The sequence below is a fragment of the Arvicola amphibius genome, chromosome 4, assembly GCF_903992535.2.
Source record: "Arvicola amphibius chromosome 4, mArvAmp1.2, whole genome shotgun sequence".
NCBI lineage: Eukaryota > Metazoa > Chordata > Mammalia > Rodentia > Cricetidae > Arvicola > Arvicola amphibius.
The window spans coordinates 73311396-73328084 of record NC_052050.1 but is presented as its reverse complement, the minus strand read 5'-3'; the positions used below and the strand labels follow the sequence as shown (position 1 = coordinate 73328084).

The window sequence follows — 16689 nt, the reverse complement described above, 5'->3', positions numbered from 1 at the left end:
TGTTTAACTCTGTGAAGCTGTGACTCTTTGCCTGTCTAAAGCACTTGATGGTCCTAAAATAAAAGCTGAATGGCCAATAGCAAGGCAGGAGCGATAGGCAGGGCTGGCAGGCAGAGAGAGCATAAATGGGAGGAGAAATCTAGAAAAAGAGGGAACAAGATAGAACAAGGAGAGGAGGACATCGAAAGCCATCCACCCAGCCAGCCGCAGAGTAAGAATGAGAGCAAAATATTCAGAAGAAAAGGAAGAAGCCCAGAGGCCAAAGGGTAGTCAGGCTAATTTAAGTTAAGAAAAGCTAGCTAGAAGCAAGCTGAGCTAAGGCCGGGCATTCATAAGTAAGACAAAGTCTCAGTGTGTTTATTTGGGAGCTGGGTTGGCAGGACTTCCAAAAGAGCTAAGAGTAAAGGAGTTAAAAACCACCAACAACATTGTGGCATTCCAGAGTGGGGCTAGAGTCAAAGAAAACCCACGAACAGGAGAAGGCAAAGCCTCACAGGTGTAGGTACTGTGGCCACGAAGAATCTGAAGACTGGAAAAGCCTAGTGCTTTTTCTTTGGGACTAGGGCCCTTTTCCTTCCTAAAGCTGTTCTCCTCACAAGTTCCAGGGTTGCATAGATGGATTAGGCTAAGATACTCAACCAGTAACATCATGAGTCAAAATGCACCAGTGGCTTGGCTTGAGTTCTAGCCCTGGAAATAATGCTTCATGCAAAAAAGATGAGCTGAACTTGGCACACAGGGCATTCTGGTGGACTTCTGAGATATTTCCCAGGTAAACTCAAGAGTTCTAGAACACTCAGGATTGTAGTGCTTAGAAGACATGAGGAAGAGTGCATCTAACCCTAACCCTAACCCTAACCCTAACCCTAACCCTAACCCCTACCCTAACCCTAACCCTAAGAAGCATTCTTTTTACCTCTTTTGTCTTTCCAGAATTAGTTTTTCTTGTTCCTCATTTTAAAAGAGAGGATTGCTGTCTTCTAGCTCCTAAGAGGGAGTAATTCAAGAATGGGTGCTCAAAAGATTACTGGAAGGCAAGAGAAGAAAGAGAGAAGGAAAGGGAGGAAGGAAAGAGGAGCGACCAGAGGGTCAAAAGGGGTGGAAGGGAGAGAGGGGTAGGGTAATGGAGAAGAAGGGGATAAGAGAAGAATAAGGAAGGGGGGACAGGAAGAAAGAGCGCAGAGAATGGATGAAGGAAGTAATGAGAGGGGGGGTTGGGAAGAAAGAAGAGGAGAAGATGAATATGGAGAAGGAGATTTTGGAAAGAAAAGAAAAATGAAGAGAGAAAAAGAGAAAAGGGAGAAGAGAGAGGAGGGCAAGGAGATGGAAAGAGACAGAGGCTGGCTCTCTTTAGAGGGCCAGCGGTCATTTTCAGCTTTATCAAAAGACAACCTTTCAAGTAAACCAAATCTCCTACTGCAGATAAACAACGACTGATCAACAGGCTGGATCAGTTCTTTTTGAGCCCTGGGATATGGGCGCTGGGGGTTGGATTTATCTCCCTCCCGGAGGCACTTTTCACACATGCTGCTTAAATCACTACTTACTGCAGCTGTTTATTTAATTATTTAGCACCGGTGACTGGAGGCCAGATGTTATATAAGCAAAGCCTACAGTCCAGATGCTGGCTGTAACAGGGTGTTTGTGTATCACAGGCTCTACTGGGCAGCATTTCCACAGAGCCAGGAGCTTCTTAGCTGTGTATGGCCCAGTCCACCTCAGGGCTATGCAATTCCTGACATCCATCTGCAGCTTTGCTGGGGGAGGGGGATTGCTGGAGGGAGGAGGAGTACAGCTCTGTGCAAAGGCACCCGCTTCCCTGTGACTCTGGAAATTCTACTCATAGCAATGTGTTTGGGGGCATTTGGGATACTGTCCTCTCAAAAATCCATCTGGATGCTTTTCTCTCAGCCCCAAAGTCAAATGGCCTTTTCTTCTGGAGTCTAAGAATGCCGCTCTGACCCACACTTTCCCCTTCCACTGCAGGGTAGACAATGCCTCTCTGTTCGTCACGTCTTGAAAACCTACAGAGGGTGCATTGATCACGGCCACTCGACACATGACTGTGCCCATGAGGCCCATGCTTATCAGGGGAGTCATTATCATGAACAACCAATCCTTGTTTAAGCTGTAGGAATTCAAAGCTTCAAACCTAGTGGGCATTTCCCACGACTGTTAGGAACAGATCTTCTGTACGGAAAAGAGCCACACATACACAGCCCGTGGACACATCTGGAGCTTGCAGTTGACTTTTGCTCAAAGACATTGAGCAAAAAGAACAAGGCTTCCCACTACCATTACAGACCCTTTTTCTAGGAGCTGGGGAGGTGGCTCAGATGGTAAAGTGCCTGCTATGCAAGCATTGAGGACCCGACTTTGGATACCCAATTCCCATGTAAAAGCTGGGCATGCCAGCTATGTCTATAACCCCAGTGCTGGCATGATGGGGGATGGAGGGTCAGAATAAGCAAAATTCCCTAACTAATTAGCCTCACATACCACACACATACACACACACACACACACACACACACACACACACACACACACCCTCTGTTCTTGGTTTAGTATAGCTAGCCTTCCTCCCCTATTGAAAAGGGAATTTTGGATAGTATGGCTCTTTGCCCAAATTAAAAACAGCCAGTTCCATCCTAGGGCCTATGATTTCCAAAACCATGGGCTTTTGTTTCTGATTACAGTACCGGGCATTAAATTCCTTCCTGAGGAAACAGGCCCCATCCAATCAGAAAGCAGTTACTTACCTGCTTGTGTTACTGCTGCACAAGCAGGCACGTCTTGGTAGGCCGGCATTGCAGCATGCAGGGTCATAGCACCAAATTGCCTTCTAGATGTTATTTCTCTTATACCCACAGACCACTCTCACGCTTAGACAGAGAAGCTTCTTTTGGCCATGGGAAGCCATCAGTGGAGAGATTCACAACTGGCCAAAACATGCTAAAGAAAGACACTGAGTGCTCAGGTCTAAATGAGACATCTCTACCAACCCCTCCTCCACCAAGACTCAGGGATCATCACAGAAGATGAGGTAACGTGAAGTAAGAGCTGGAGGATAGGGAGGAGTGCTGTGACTCACTCCTGGATGCAACAGGGCTGTCACACTCATGAACCGAGAGAGGTTCCCTGCACAAGACTATAGAAGATCAAGCCAGAACAAATACAAGCATAGATTAGGAACACAATCTCTAGGCCCCACTACTTACTGGGGAACTACAAACAGTAGATAGTTGCTAGGGGAGAAATTTTTATTTTGAAGATGTAGCCACTGCTAATTTTCCATCGTCCAGTGAATAGCCCCTATCTGCATATGTATGGGCAACACTGGCTGGAATTAGTAGGTTATTAAAATTAAATTGGATGGGAGGGTGCTAGGGAGAGTTGGAGGGAGGAAATGAGATGTATATGATCATACCTCACTGTATACGTGGATGAGAGTTTCAAAAATAAACAGAAAAGTTTAAAAGGAGTTTTCTTGGTTGAGCACTAGTCGAAGCAGCTGGCTTGTGTGTAGGGGTCACTTTCTACTAAAACAGTTTTTCTGCAAAAGCAAGCGCCATGGCACTTGGTAAGTTAAACATGTGAATGGTTTTGGTAGAATCAGAGGTTACAAGCTGGATTTTCTTTCTTTACACAGAAGGGTCAGCAGGCCCTTGTTGAAGTTCGTGTAGATCTCACAGGACAGTCTGCTTTGCCTAGGTACTCAGACAGATCAGTTTTCCTTCTCTTACCTGTCACCAGCCGAGTCAGCACTTTTGTCTGGTCGTTGAGAATGTTCACTGTCACGTTCCTGGCAGATTTGAAGTAGAGGGCATTACCCTGTAAGAAAACGGAAGAAGCATTTGAAGTTGGCAGGTCACTACAAATAAGGGACTGTGATCCCAGTTCTTCCAGGGCTGACCTGGTTCTAGCCAAGTTCTGACTGATATATCTTCGTTTTAGGAGTCCTGATAGTTAATGATATGTGCTGATGGGCATGCAGTTAACATAGATTTCCTCTAAAGAGAGAGACCTCCAACACATATGTCCACACACACACACACACACATGCACACACATACACACACATGCAAGCACGCAAATACACACACACACACACATGCACAGACACACGGGGCCACATGTACATATATATACACACATACATGCAGACACACAACTGATTAAGAGAGAGCTGAGATCTACAGGGGTTTCGTTGTTTGGGTTTTTTTTTTTTTTTTTTTTTTGGTATCTTAGTGTGGAAAGAGCTAGCCTTGTAGCACAGGAGCAACTGATTACCTTCCACCCATGTCCCTTCTAGTTTCCAGTTTCTCCGGAGGAGCCATGCAGTTCTCAAAAAGAAGAGCAGAAAGGTGGGGCGAGCACCTTCCTGTCAAGAGAATCCTCCATGCAAATGCAGATGGCACAAACATGAAGAACCTGGGAGATCATGATGGGGAGACCCAGAGAGGCAACTGAACTGGGCTCTTGGGAGCTCACGGACTCTAGACTGATGGCTGGGGAGCCTGTATGGGAACAACTGCATGTGGGTGACAGTTGTGTAGCTTTGTCTGTGTGGAGGGTCCCTAACAGTGGAACCAGAATTTGTCTCTAATGCATGAGCTGGCTTTTTGGAACCCATTCTCTGAGGCAGGATGCCTTATTCAGCCTTGATGCAGTGGGGAGGAGCTTGGTCCTTCCTCAATTTGATATGCCATGCTTTGTTGACTCCCCATGGGAGGCCTTATCCTTTGTGAGGAGTAGATTGGTGGAGGTGGGGGGGGGGTGATGGGAGGGAACAGAAGGAGGGGGGAGGGGAGACTGTGGTTTAAATTTTTTTTAATGGTGGGGGCGGGGAAGAAGAGAGATGGCATCCTCAGGTAAATCTCTGCCTGCCCTTTTGCCTGTACTTCCTAGGGCTCTTTTCCTTCAAATACTCTGGGCCACCTTTATCATGTCGGACTCCATATCCCTCTTCCACACTGTGCTTCCTTCCTCCTTTTGAACAAAATTCAGAGCAGGACATAGCATACTGTTATGAAAAGCCTGCTCCTAAACCTTGCGGGATGTGTGATCTCTGCTGACTCTCCTCTCCTCTGCCATCTTGGTCTACAGTCTGTCTTCAATAGGTGCAGCAGGAGGCATGGCTGTATGCCAAGAAACTGTCACCATGGTCGTACATAATCTTTGGATGTTCCATTGCTTTCATCTCACATTTAAAATCTTATGCAAACTGAATGTGTCATAAAGTATGATGTTCTTCTGTCTTTCTCAGTCATTTAAAAGGTAAGAAACCCAAATAAAAATGAATAAAGGAGCCAACAAAAAACAAACAACAACAAAAAACTTTTGTGTGTTTTTTTTTAACATAAGCAATTCAAAGCCATGACTTGTCAATTTCTGGTTCAGAAATTTCCCTTTTTAATAATACCTGCTGGTGGCAATAGTTGTTTGCTATTGGAAGAATTAAAAAGAACTTAGCAGTGAGCTTTGTCTAAATCTGTCATTGAATGGTATGTGCCTCCCACAAAATTCATTACCACAACACTGTAATGAATTTTCCCAAATGTCATAAGAAAAAAAAAATTCTGTAAGACAGACAAACTGAGTCTGTGCCTCAAAATCCTGGGTTTATTGTTGTTGTTTTGTTTTTTGAGACAGGGCTTCTTTGTGTAGTCCTGGATGTCCTGGAACTTACTTTTTGTAGTCCAGGCTGGCCTTGAACTCTGAGATTCATATGCTTTGCTTCCCATGTGCTAAGATTAAAGGAGTGTGCCACCACTGCCTGGCCAAAGTCTTGCTTTCTAATAGATACAAATTTACTAAATAGAAAACTATGGTAGTGATTTAGGTGCACAAAATGTTTGAGGGGCCTTCCTGATGTGTGGAAGTAATTTGTAACTTTGGGCTGAGCAGTGAGAGGCATGCGAGACTTCCTGGAGTAGCAGACACTTAGGAAGGCACTCAGAAGGAGCAGAGGCATGGTCTTAGCATGTTCAAAAGAAAAATGAATGTCAGGTAGGTAGTGTGGGTTGGGCATCCAATGCATTTTTCCTTGTGTGCTTCGTGAGTATAGGGATTGATTGATCACCAAGCCCAACCTGCTTATGAAAGGAAAAAAAACAATAGGAGCAACAGCCAATACTGAGGTCAGAGGTAGGTTTCTCCCTTGGAAGAGAGGGGAGGGCCTGGCTGCCAACAGAAACCCACAACCTGGACTCACAGTGTCTCTCACCTAAGGCAAATTACTAAAATGAATAGCTAAACCCCATGACCTTCAGGCCATAAGAAAACAGTTAACCTTGGATGTGAGCTATGGACTAGTTAGTGTCTGGGGTAGAGAGGATGAGTCCTAATTCATCAAGTAACATGGAACCAGTGTAATCCCCACAGTGGCTTAAAGCTTAAATTTCCTCCTGATATAGAAAAGTCTTTATCTTTAGTTTAATTCAGTCAGAATATTTATATTCTACAAGGAAACAAATATTAGACTAAAATAGTTTTGCTATCGCTTCTAGTAGCACTTATTAGCTCTATTTAGATCTCAAAAACATTGAAATGAAGTCTGAATTTGGAAAAACGGAACCAAGACAGGGGGTTACAATTCCAGAAGTAAATGCTCTAAAATCGTTCTTCATGCATTTGTCAAACTGGTTCTATAGAGAAAAGAGGAGTCTGGAACCAGGAAACTAGGTACCCTGACTACCATGTGACCTTGAGAGCATATGTTGTAGCCATGGGATTCTGTGCCATCAATACCAGAGTCACTATGAAGCTCATCAATACCATGGTTGAGCCATTAACTTGTACTGGATATTCAGTAGGAGACCTGAAAAGCAGCTAATTTCCCATCTCTGTTCTACCACTTGCATACAGGTTGTGACACTGATAAATAATTATTCCAAGCCTTGGTCTCTTTACATGACAATAGGAAAATTCATTGTTAAGCTTTTAAGTATCCTTATAATAAAAATAATTAACTTATACATGTAATTGTTAAAATAGACATGGTCTGGCGTCAGGCATAGATGCAGCCCTCAGTAATTATCAGGGCAAGAAGCAGAAGAGAAAAAGGGGTAATGAAAAGAAGAAGAGGAAGGGAAGAGGGGAGAGAAGGAAGAGGAATGGAGAAGGGGAAGGAGGTGGAATGGAGGAAGGGGAGGAAGTGAGGAAGACAGCCCCATTGCATCTCTGGCTTTTCTCGGCTCCCTGCACAATGATTTATGAGCCTCCTCCATTTGTAGCATTTTCAGCTTCGACATTTCAAAGAGTCTCCCTTTCTCTATACATGCCATTAACTTACCATTGTCTTTCAAATCCTAGCATCTTCAATTACTACATGGCTGTTCTTGCTGATAGACAAATCATTCTGCCACGAACAGTACCTCATAACAGCTTTGTTCAAGATTTTATAGTAAGAGAGATTATACAACCACCTGCTTTTTTTCATGTTTTACTTATTTATTTTAATCTTTAGTAGACTATCTTTGAAATAAAAATATAATTTCACAAATTCTCCTTTTCCTTTAATTCCTTCAAGACTTCCCATGTACCATGTCCCCAAATTCATGGCCTCTGACCTCTTTCTCTTTAATTGTGATACACACACATGCACATACATACTCCTACATATATAGATAGAAATACAACCTGCTGAGTCTACATTAATGTTACACACACAGAGGGATGTTCATTTGGTATTGAATAATCTATTTCAGGATTCTTTCCTGAGGAAGACTTTTTGTCCTGCTCTCAGCATTCCTTGGTTGCCTATAGTTCTATAGTGTTAGGGCCCTATGATTTATTAATTCATATGTCTGTGTGTATGTTTGTGCACACATGGCAGTCAGAGAACAGCTTGCAGAAGTCAGTTCTCTTTTTCCAGCATGTAGCTTCCAAGGACCAAATGAGAAGGTCAGGCTTGGTGACAAGCACCTTTACAGCATGAGTCATCTTGCTTGCCTGTTTCTTTTGATCAACAAAGCAGAATAGTATACATCGGCATTAATTGTTCTACTATGCTAGCATATTGTGATACTGAATCTTTGCTACATCAGAGTTTAAACAATGATCTTCATTCTTGCCCAGTACTTTCCTTATAACTTTCAACTTTACTTGTAATAGAACGATTATCGGGGAAAGGACATGAGCCAATACGCAAAGGGGAAGAGCCTCGCATGGCAGCTGGGTCCTTGCAAATTTCATTTTTTTGACTGCATCTGAGAGGAAGCCAGGAAAACAGCAGCCAAGTAAGCATTCCCAAGACCTCTGCTGTATCAGAACACATGAGGAGTCAGAAGAGAGAGATGCCAGTGTATCGCCCTCTGCTTTTTCTGTGCTCCCTGCACTGTCCCACACACCACGGTGACCCTCAAGCTGACCTGAAAGTGACCTAGGAGGACAAAGAACCCAGAGGAAGCTGAGTGGGTGGGCAGAAAGGAATCTGCAGACCCATCTGATGGCAAAAACCAGGGAGTCTGACTGTAACCAACCAACCAGCCCCTCTGGACATAGGGGAGGCTATCTGGGAGGTATAGAAAAGAGGCCAAATGCCGTATTTAGTGCTGGACCTTGTAGCACACAGAAGCTTTGGTAGAGAACGGCTCCCTACCCCTCCAGTTCTCTCAAGCAACCTTACAGAACACAGTGCAATCTTTTCTTGACATCTTGGGGTCATGGGCATGAACATCATTCACCCCCCCCCCCACACACACACACTGTCCAGTGACTACGATATGTAAGAAGTCATTTCAACACCGAATGGCTCTATCCTGCTGACATTTAAAATTATAGTATCTATTTAAAATATATTATTTATTCTTATATTGAAACAGAACAGGTAAATGTCAAAGCTGTGAGACTTACAGTGAAGAGCTGTAATTCCGGTCTTTCACCACTGCGAGGGCTTTGAAGACATTCACAGGTCTCAGCAGGGATTTTGCACCCTGTAGCCCAGCAAGTCCTTTCCTGCTCTCTCCAGGGTTAATCACTTTAGATGCTACTCCCTTACTTTCTCCAGTGGTCTAGGTTGTGTTTAGCTCTGAATCGATCACTCTTCTTCGACTGTATTACGGTTGTGTATGTGTTCTTTACAGTCAAGACAAGGAATATATGTTTCTGTGGCAATCTGAATGAGAATGCCCCCACCCCTGGCTGTTATATCTGAATGCCTAGTCCCCAGCTGGTGCAACCATTTGGGATGCATTAGGAGGTGTGGCCTTGCTAGTTGAGAAGCTATACAGACAAGGCCTTGGCTGAAGCTGTGGCTGGAGCCTGAAAAGTAGTCACAAAAACAAAAAGAGGTGACCAGGCTTAGTGAGAGGGCAGCTTTTGAGAATTTGCTGGAAGTGACCCAACAGGTGGCCCTCATTTGACCAGATGGACACCAGGTACTACAGATGCTCCAGCTGCTCAAATGTTAGCCTGACTTCCAAGCCTATAGAGACGTTGCCTTCCAAGGCTTGCCAGGGCTCGGCACCACAGCCTGCTTTCATCTCTTTTGCTCTTACTGAAAGGCTAGTAGGTTCAAGCTTTGCCCTCTGAGCTCCCTTTTATTACCTCCTTGATATGTTTCAAGACTGTGCTGATTTGTTTCAAGACTGTGCTGATTCTCCTTGTCTACTGTTGCTTATTCTCTTCTCAATGGCCACACGGCTTCGTTTGTTCTTATGTCTCCTTGGAAGGAAGCAAGGATGAGTTCTTTTTTTTTTTTTTGGTTTTTCAAGACAGGGTTTCTCTGTGGCTTTGGAGCCTGTCCTGGAACTAGCTCTTGTAGACCAGGCTGGTCTTGAACTCACAGAGATCCGCCTGCCTCTGCCTCCCGAGTGCTGGGATTAAAGGCGTGCGCCACCACCGCCCGGCAAGGATGAGTTCTTGCAGCCGTCAGTTTGTGTCTGTAGAGTCATCGTATGCTACGTCCATCTCAGGAAGAAAGTCAGGCGCATTTGCATGCAAGGAAACAGCTGGCAGTTGCTAGTCTCAATCCCAGGAGCTTATTTTAGGGATCTTCAGTACTTTAATGAGATGCCTGGCTCATGTCAGATCCTGTACCAGGCTCTGGAGAATGGGAAACATGAATAACCTTCATCTTTTAGAAGTTTCCAGCCCAGGAGGAGACACTGTGAATGCCAAGTAACTATAATAACAATGTGGTATCACTTCAATGGAGACTTAAGCTCTCTTGGTAGGAGACGCACAGATTTTCATATTTGCATTGCATCAAACCCAGCTCACCACAGTCTGTTTTGACAGGATGTACTAGCCTGGTGTGTCTTATCTGGATAATCCTGTGCTGCAGTATATTCTCCCTGCCTGGTGAGGGGCTAGCAATCTGTTCTGAAGATCATAACCGGGAAAGCACAAGATAGCTCACAACCAACAGCCACACTTCGGGAGGGCTCTGAGCGGTGCGCATGGAGTTCAGAGGAAAAGAACCAGCTGCTGGCATCCGGCGGAGAGTCATCCCAAGGAGAGCCAGGCTGGTCTTTTGATTTTGCCTCCCCACACAAAGGCAAGAGAAATCACACGTGTTTTCATCTAATGCTAAGTAGGTCTCACGGGGATGCTGGGCTTTGTGGAACAAAGGTAGAATGTTGTCACCAGAACGGACTTGAATCACAGCTTCATTTCCGCAATCATCGTACGACTTTGGGTCAGTCACTTCGCTTTGGGTCTCAGCTTCTGCATCTCTGAGGTAAGGTTCAGGCTACATAATGTAGAGGAAGAAATACGTACAAACTGTGTGCATAAGGATGTGTGTGAAACCATTTTAGCACAATAAACAAGGAAACAGAAAAGCTATGTTAGAAGAATGCAGAGTAATGGTTTTCAACCTTCCTCACACTTCAGCCCTTTAATAGAGTTCATGTTGTCGTGACCCCCAAACATAAAATTATTTTCAATGCTACTTCATAACTACAGTTCTTAATGTAAATATCTGATATGTATGATATCTGATATGCAATCTTCAAAGGGGTCTTGAGAACCACTGCCCTAGAGAAACTGCTGATTCTAATGCAGGAACGCAAAATCTTCAACGTAGGCCTGGAGCAGTGTTAATGCCAGAAGGAATGTCTTCAAAAAATACTACCAGAATCCAAAATACTTTCAGGATGGGAGCATGTCAAAGGGACACAGGGGACACTGAAAAGCACTCCCAACTGACCAAATTCAAACAATATAAGAAATAGGATACAGTCATATGGATTATAATCCAAAACATACAATAAATATCCATGTGTCTATATAAGCATACACAAATGAATAGCTAAGTCAATTGTGAAGAGGTATAAAGGATCCTATATAGAAGAATTCCAGATAATTCACACAGATACAACTCTCGATTCCTTAAAATGGACTGAACATAGTGCTTTCCTTTGAATGATATAAGAGGGAGACAAAGCAATTTCTCAGAGCTAAGGAGATGATAAACCGTGTGTCAGCCAGGTGACCAAGGTCAACAACATCATCATCGATAAATCACATTGATAGCATGTGTCACTGGTACACTGAAAAGAGAATGCCCCTGAAGCTCAACAGTGGTCCTTTCCTCTGAGTCCATGACTCCCTCTGCTCATGAGGCAAATCTCAGTTAAAGTCCATTTTGTAAAATGTCTGACCCATCCTTCTCGTAACTTCTCATAACTCAAGGTCGTCAAAACAAAACTAAACACAGAACCTGAGAAACTGTCGACAGTCAGTAAGAGATTAAGGGGTTGGGGGGACCACGTGCATTACGATTTTCTAGATAGCATCCTGGATCCGATAAAGGGTGTTAGGCAAAAATTAATGTAATCTGAGTAAAGGAGGGGACTTTACAGTCCCCTACCAGCATTGGTTTGTTAATTATATCATGATATTTTTTTATTGCTATCAAGTGTTAGTAAAATAGTCTGGATGTGGGCTAGACGGGGAAAATGAAGCTAACAGAAGGTGGGTCTTTTACTATCATATGAGGCTACCAAATTCCAAGCTCTAGAATTTTAGAACAAGTCCCTGGAGTGGCATCTGGCCCTACGCAGGTGAGAAGGGCGTGATACCAGAGACAAGTGATTCTACTCTTTGCTTGATTGTATGGGAAATTTTCTCTTTTCCCAACTTTTTCATAGTATTAGATATACGCGAATAATTACCTCTGGGGACCCATTGTTGGCCCCTCATCTAAGCTACTTTAGGCATGATTATTCTTCCCTGGTCAGCTGACCAAAATCAGGGTAATCAGAAATTACTTGGCAGTATCTATCATACAGAATAGAGTGCCACATTTAACACTGAAACACAACAGAATCTGGATGTGCTCTAGAAATTATGAGCATACAGTTGCAAACTGGATTTGCCCTTAGATCTTTCAAAGAGGTCATTTGTGAGTTTTTCTTCAGTTTTTCTCACCAAGTGTTTGGAAGGCATCATTACTTTTCATTGGGTGCTTTACGTGGGTAACACTTGAAATGAAGGTATTTACAAACAATACTATATATGACTTTCAATTTCTCCTGAGGCATGTTTTATGACTATGCTTAGATGGATTTCTATTGTTTTACAACATTTTTCCAGTATCAAATAATGAAGCCACCCTGTGAATCATTTGCTCAAATAAGCTGGGAAACAGTCCAGTTATTCCAGCACGGCTTTCTAGTTCAGCTTCTCTGCTCCATGCCCAAATTTGGGTGCCTCTTAGTCTCTTTCAACACTTGCTGGAGATGAACTGTTCTGTCCCAAGGATTCCTTCCAGGCACCACGGTCACATGCCAATGTTACAAGGAGACAGTCAGTTCTTCTGGTACCCAGTGCATTCCTGGCACCAGTTAGGCTTTCAATAAACATTTGCTGAATATCTGGATGTGCAAATCAAATTAGGAGTCAACAGAGAGTGATCACTGTCAAAAAACGTAGCAGTCAAATGGAGTCTGAAAGTGGCTGCCCAGATTTTTGTTTGTTTGCTTTTCGAGACAGGGTTTCCCTGCATAGCTTTGGTGCCTGTCCTGGAACTAGCTCTTGTGGACCAGGCAGGCCTCGAACTCACAGAGATCTGCCTGCCTCTGCCTCCCGAGTGCTGGGATTAAAGGCATGCACCACCCCACCACCACCCAGCTGGCTATTCAGATTTTATAAAGGTAAGCCATCAAGCATGAGTAATGTCACCATATGAAGAAGGAGGCAGGGGTGATGGGGAGGTGGCAGCAGGATAGACATTAACTAACAAATATTTGTTTACCACCTGATTCAGTGCACGGAACTGTGGGGCGACAAAGGATATTTGAGTTGCCTGGCCTGTGGGTGGCAAGAGGCCACAGCGCAAATCTTTACCCTAGAGTTTTGATAAGATAAAGATTAAAGGATGTCTGAAACCCCCCTGGATTAGTAGCCCCATGCAGCATTTGCTGTCAAATGCCCCATCTTTTAGTTGTCCTGCATCTATTTCGCTAATATTTTTCTCAGTATCTTTGAAGCAGGAAATGCTTGCCAAATGCTAAGCAGGTGGTCTTTTAATCTTCTGGAGCTCACCAGTCTACAGGGGGTGGGTAATAAACTTAGAGCTCCATAAATAATAATGCATTTGCAACGGCAGTGTGTGCAGTGACTGGTGAATGCAGAGAAGGTGCATTGAAGGCTCTTGCAGAGACTAAGGCTTACTCAGGCTTTGGGGGGGGGAGCATTTCTCTGTCATCGTTTTTAATGGTATATAATCATACAGAGTACTGTGCTTCATACAGACCATTTATTTCAAGTATATCTTATTCTATATTCACTTCTCCCTTGCCGTTCTTCTAGTTTTCTCCCCACCCCCACTTGCTAGTCTCCCTTCTACACTCCTGCCTGATTTGACATTATATATGTACAAATCATTTTACATAACTGCAAAAAAAATCAAGCTCCCACAATGAGAGGAAATACAACACTTTGGGGGATTATTTTGCATAATGTGGTGATCTCAGATTGCATCTATTTTTCAGCAAGTGACACAAGTTTATTTTTCTTTTGTTTGTTTGTTTGTTTTTTCAAGACAGGGTTTCTCTGTAGCTTTGGAGCCTGTCCTGGAGCTTGCTCTGTAGACCAGGCTGGACTTGAACTCACAAAGATCCACCCGTCTCTGCTTCCCAAGTGCTAGGATTAAAGGTGTGCACCACCAAGTTTATTTTTCTTCATGGCAAAATTGTGTAATATGCCACATTTTCTTGATCTGTTTATCTGTTGATGGATACCCACTTAGGCTGATTCCATAACCCTTCTATCGTAGAAAGTGAAGCAATGAATGGGTGGGCAAGGATCTCTGTGATATGAGTCCTTCAGGTATCCACCCAGAAGAGGTAGGTACACAATTGGAACAGCTTCTTTGGAGTGGGGACTTCTATACTTATTTTCTTTTCTTCTTTTCAATTTTCAAAATTAGCACACAAAATACATGGGACTTTCAAACAAAGTATGTTTTAATATGTTCTCCTGAGCTTCTCTCATCTTTCCTACTTCTTTGGCCACGAAGAAAAGGGGTGCCAATCATCATACTGATTTTCATAGTAGTTGGACCTGCTACTAATAGATAAGGCTTTCATTTTTCCCTTTCCTTGCTAGTATTTTTTGTTTGTTTGATAAATGGGGTGATAAGGAATCGTTGTAGTTTTAATCTATGTTTCCTTGATCATTAATGACATTGAGCCTTTTTTCTTTTACAGGTTTATCGGCCATTTCTACTTCATCTTTTGAAAATGGCCCATTAATTTATTGACTGGGGTGTTTGCTATTCAGGTGGTGTCTTAGTTACTTTTCTATTGCTGTAATAAAACTCTATACCAAAGCAACTTTAAAAAAATGTTTAATTGGGCTTATAGGCTCAGAAGTTTAGAGACCATGGGATGGAGCGAAGGAGATCTCACATCTTCATCCACAAACAGGAGGTAGACAGGCACATCGGGAATAGTGGAAATCTTTTGAAACCCCAAGGCTTGATCCCAGTGACATATCTCTTCTAAAAAGACCATACCTTCCAATCTTCCCAAACAGTCCAACTTGGGACCAATTATTCAATTATATGTCTATGGGGGTCATTCTCATTCAAATCAGCAACAGTGTTTTCCTTTTCAGATATATATATATATATATACACACACACACACACACACACACACACACACACATACACACATACATATCAATCCTTTGCCAAATATGTAGCTAGGAAATAGTTTTCTCCAATTCTGTAGACTGCCTCTATACTCGACTTTCCTGTGTTATGCAGAACAGATAATTTGAATTCTTGGCATTATTTCCTGTGTTATCAGAGTCCTTTTAGGAAAGTCTTTCCCTATGCCTGTATTTTGGAGTGTTTTTCCTGTATTTTCTGCTAGGTTTCAAAGTTTCAGTTCTTATATTAAGGCCTTGGATCAATTTTGAAGTTCTTTTCATATGGGATGAGATCCTTCATGCATCTATATAGAGCTGCTAAGTTTTCTCAGTACCATTTGTTGAAGACACCATCTTTACTCTAATGTGTATTTTGATATATTTTTGAAAATCCATGGGGCTTTATCTCTGTGGGACTTTAATTCTGCATTTTCTCTTTTATCCTACCAATCTTTGTATCTATTTGTTGTGCCAGTAACATATTTTTTTTGTTATTATGGCTTTGTAGTACTGCTAAAATGAGGATTATTTGGCTCTCCAAACAATCTTTTGTGTTTTTCTATGAATTTAGGGATTTCTTTTTATATTTATATATAAAGAATATCATTGAAATTTTGAGGAGGAGTGCATTGAATTGGCAGAACACTTTCGGTAAAACAGCCATCTTCGCTTTGTTAATCCTTCTGAGCAATGCTTACGAAAGAACATCCCATCTTCTAATGTCTTTCTGTTTTGTGAGCTTCCTTGCAAGTGTCTTTCACTGTCTCAGCAAGGTTCATTTCAGGAATTTTCAGAGCTATTGTGAATGGGATTGTTTTCTTGGTTTCTCTCTAAAGCATGTTTGTTATTGAACAGAGTAAGAGAGCTGAACTTTGTGCACTGATTTTGTATTTTGCTGCTTTGCTAAAGGTGTTTACCTGTTGTTAGGATTCTCTGATGGAGACTTTATGGTCTCTTTCATACAGGATCGTATTAACTGCAAACATGGATAATCTGAATTACTTGTAGGAAAGGCCTTGGTCAGGAAGAAGCTTTCTGACTTTGATTGAAGGGATGAGTGAGCACTGGTTAGATAACCCAGAAAGGAAGGTGTAGGTGTACTGAACCAGAAGTGTGAAGGAGTGTTGTATATTTAAGAGACAGAGAGAAAAGGCCACTGTGGTGAGAAATTTATGATTGAGGGAGACACGACAATGTGTTAACATTGTCTACACAGCCTCTGATGAACAAGAATACTTAATTTTTGATGTAAAAACTCATTTGTTACTCTTTATGGATGGTGTCTTGGGCATTAGTTAAGAAATCCCTTCCTACCCTTTATGTTTTCTTCAGTTAACATTTCAGTTTTATTGCTCATATCATCTTGATTTTCCCTGGAGTTCATGTTCACATGGAGTTAAGCAGGAATATACAAATGGAAAGCATTCCACTCAACATTATCACCAAGTCACCAGTGTCCCCTCCAATATGCCCCACTATTTTGATCATATACTAATTCTCAACTATACACCAGTGTCAGGTCCTTTACTGCCTACCTCCCTGCTCTTGCACTAATGCCACCTTGCCTTTATTTCTGTG

The 16689-nt window shown here is 42.7% G+C and overlaps 1 protein-coding gene across 1 annotated transcript in view; it reads right to left on the bottom strand.

Annotated features, from left to right (window-relative positions):
* The window catches only part of Sgcd (sarcoglycan delta), a 370481-nt gene that overhangs the window by 137298 nt on the left and 216494 nt on the right, over positions 1 to 16689 (bottom strand). Inside the window, exon 4 of the mRNA XM_038327665.1 lies at positions 3747 to 3834. Within this exon, the coding sequence (XP_038183593.1) occupies positions 3747 to 3834 (88 nt within the window). The remainder of the gene's footprint in view (positions 1 to 3746; positions 3835 to 16689) is intronic.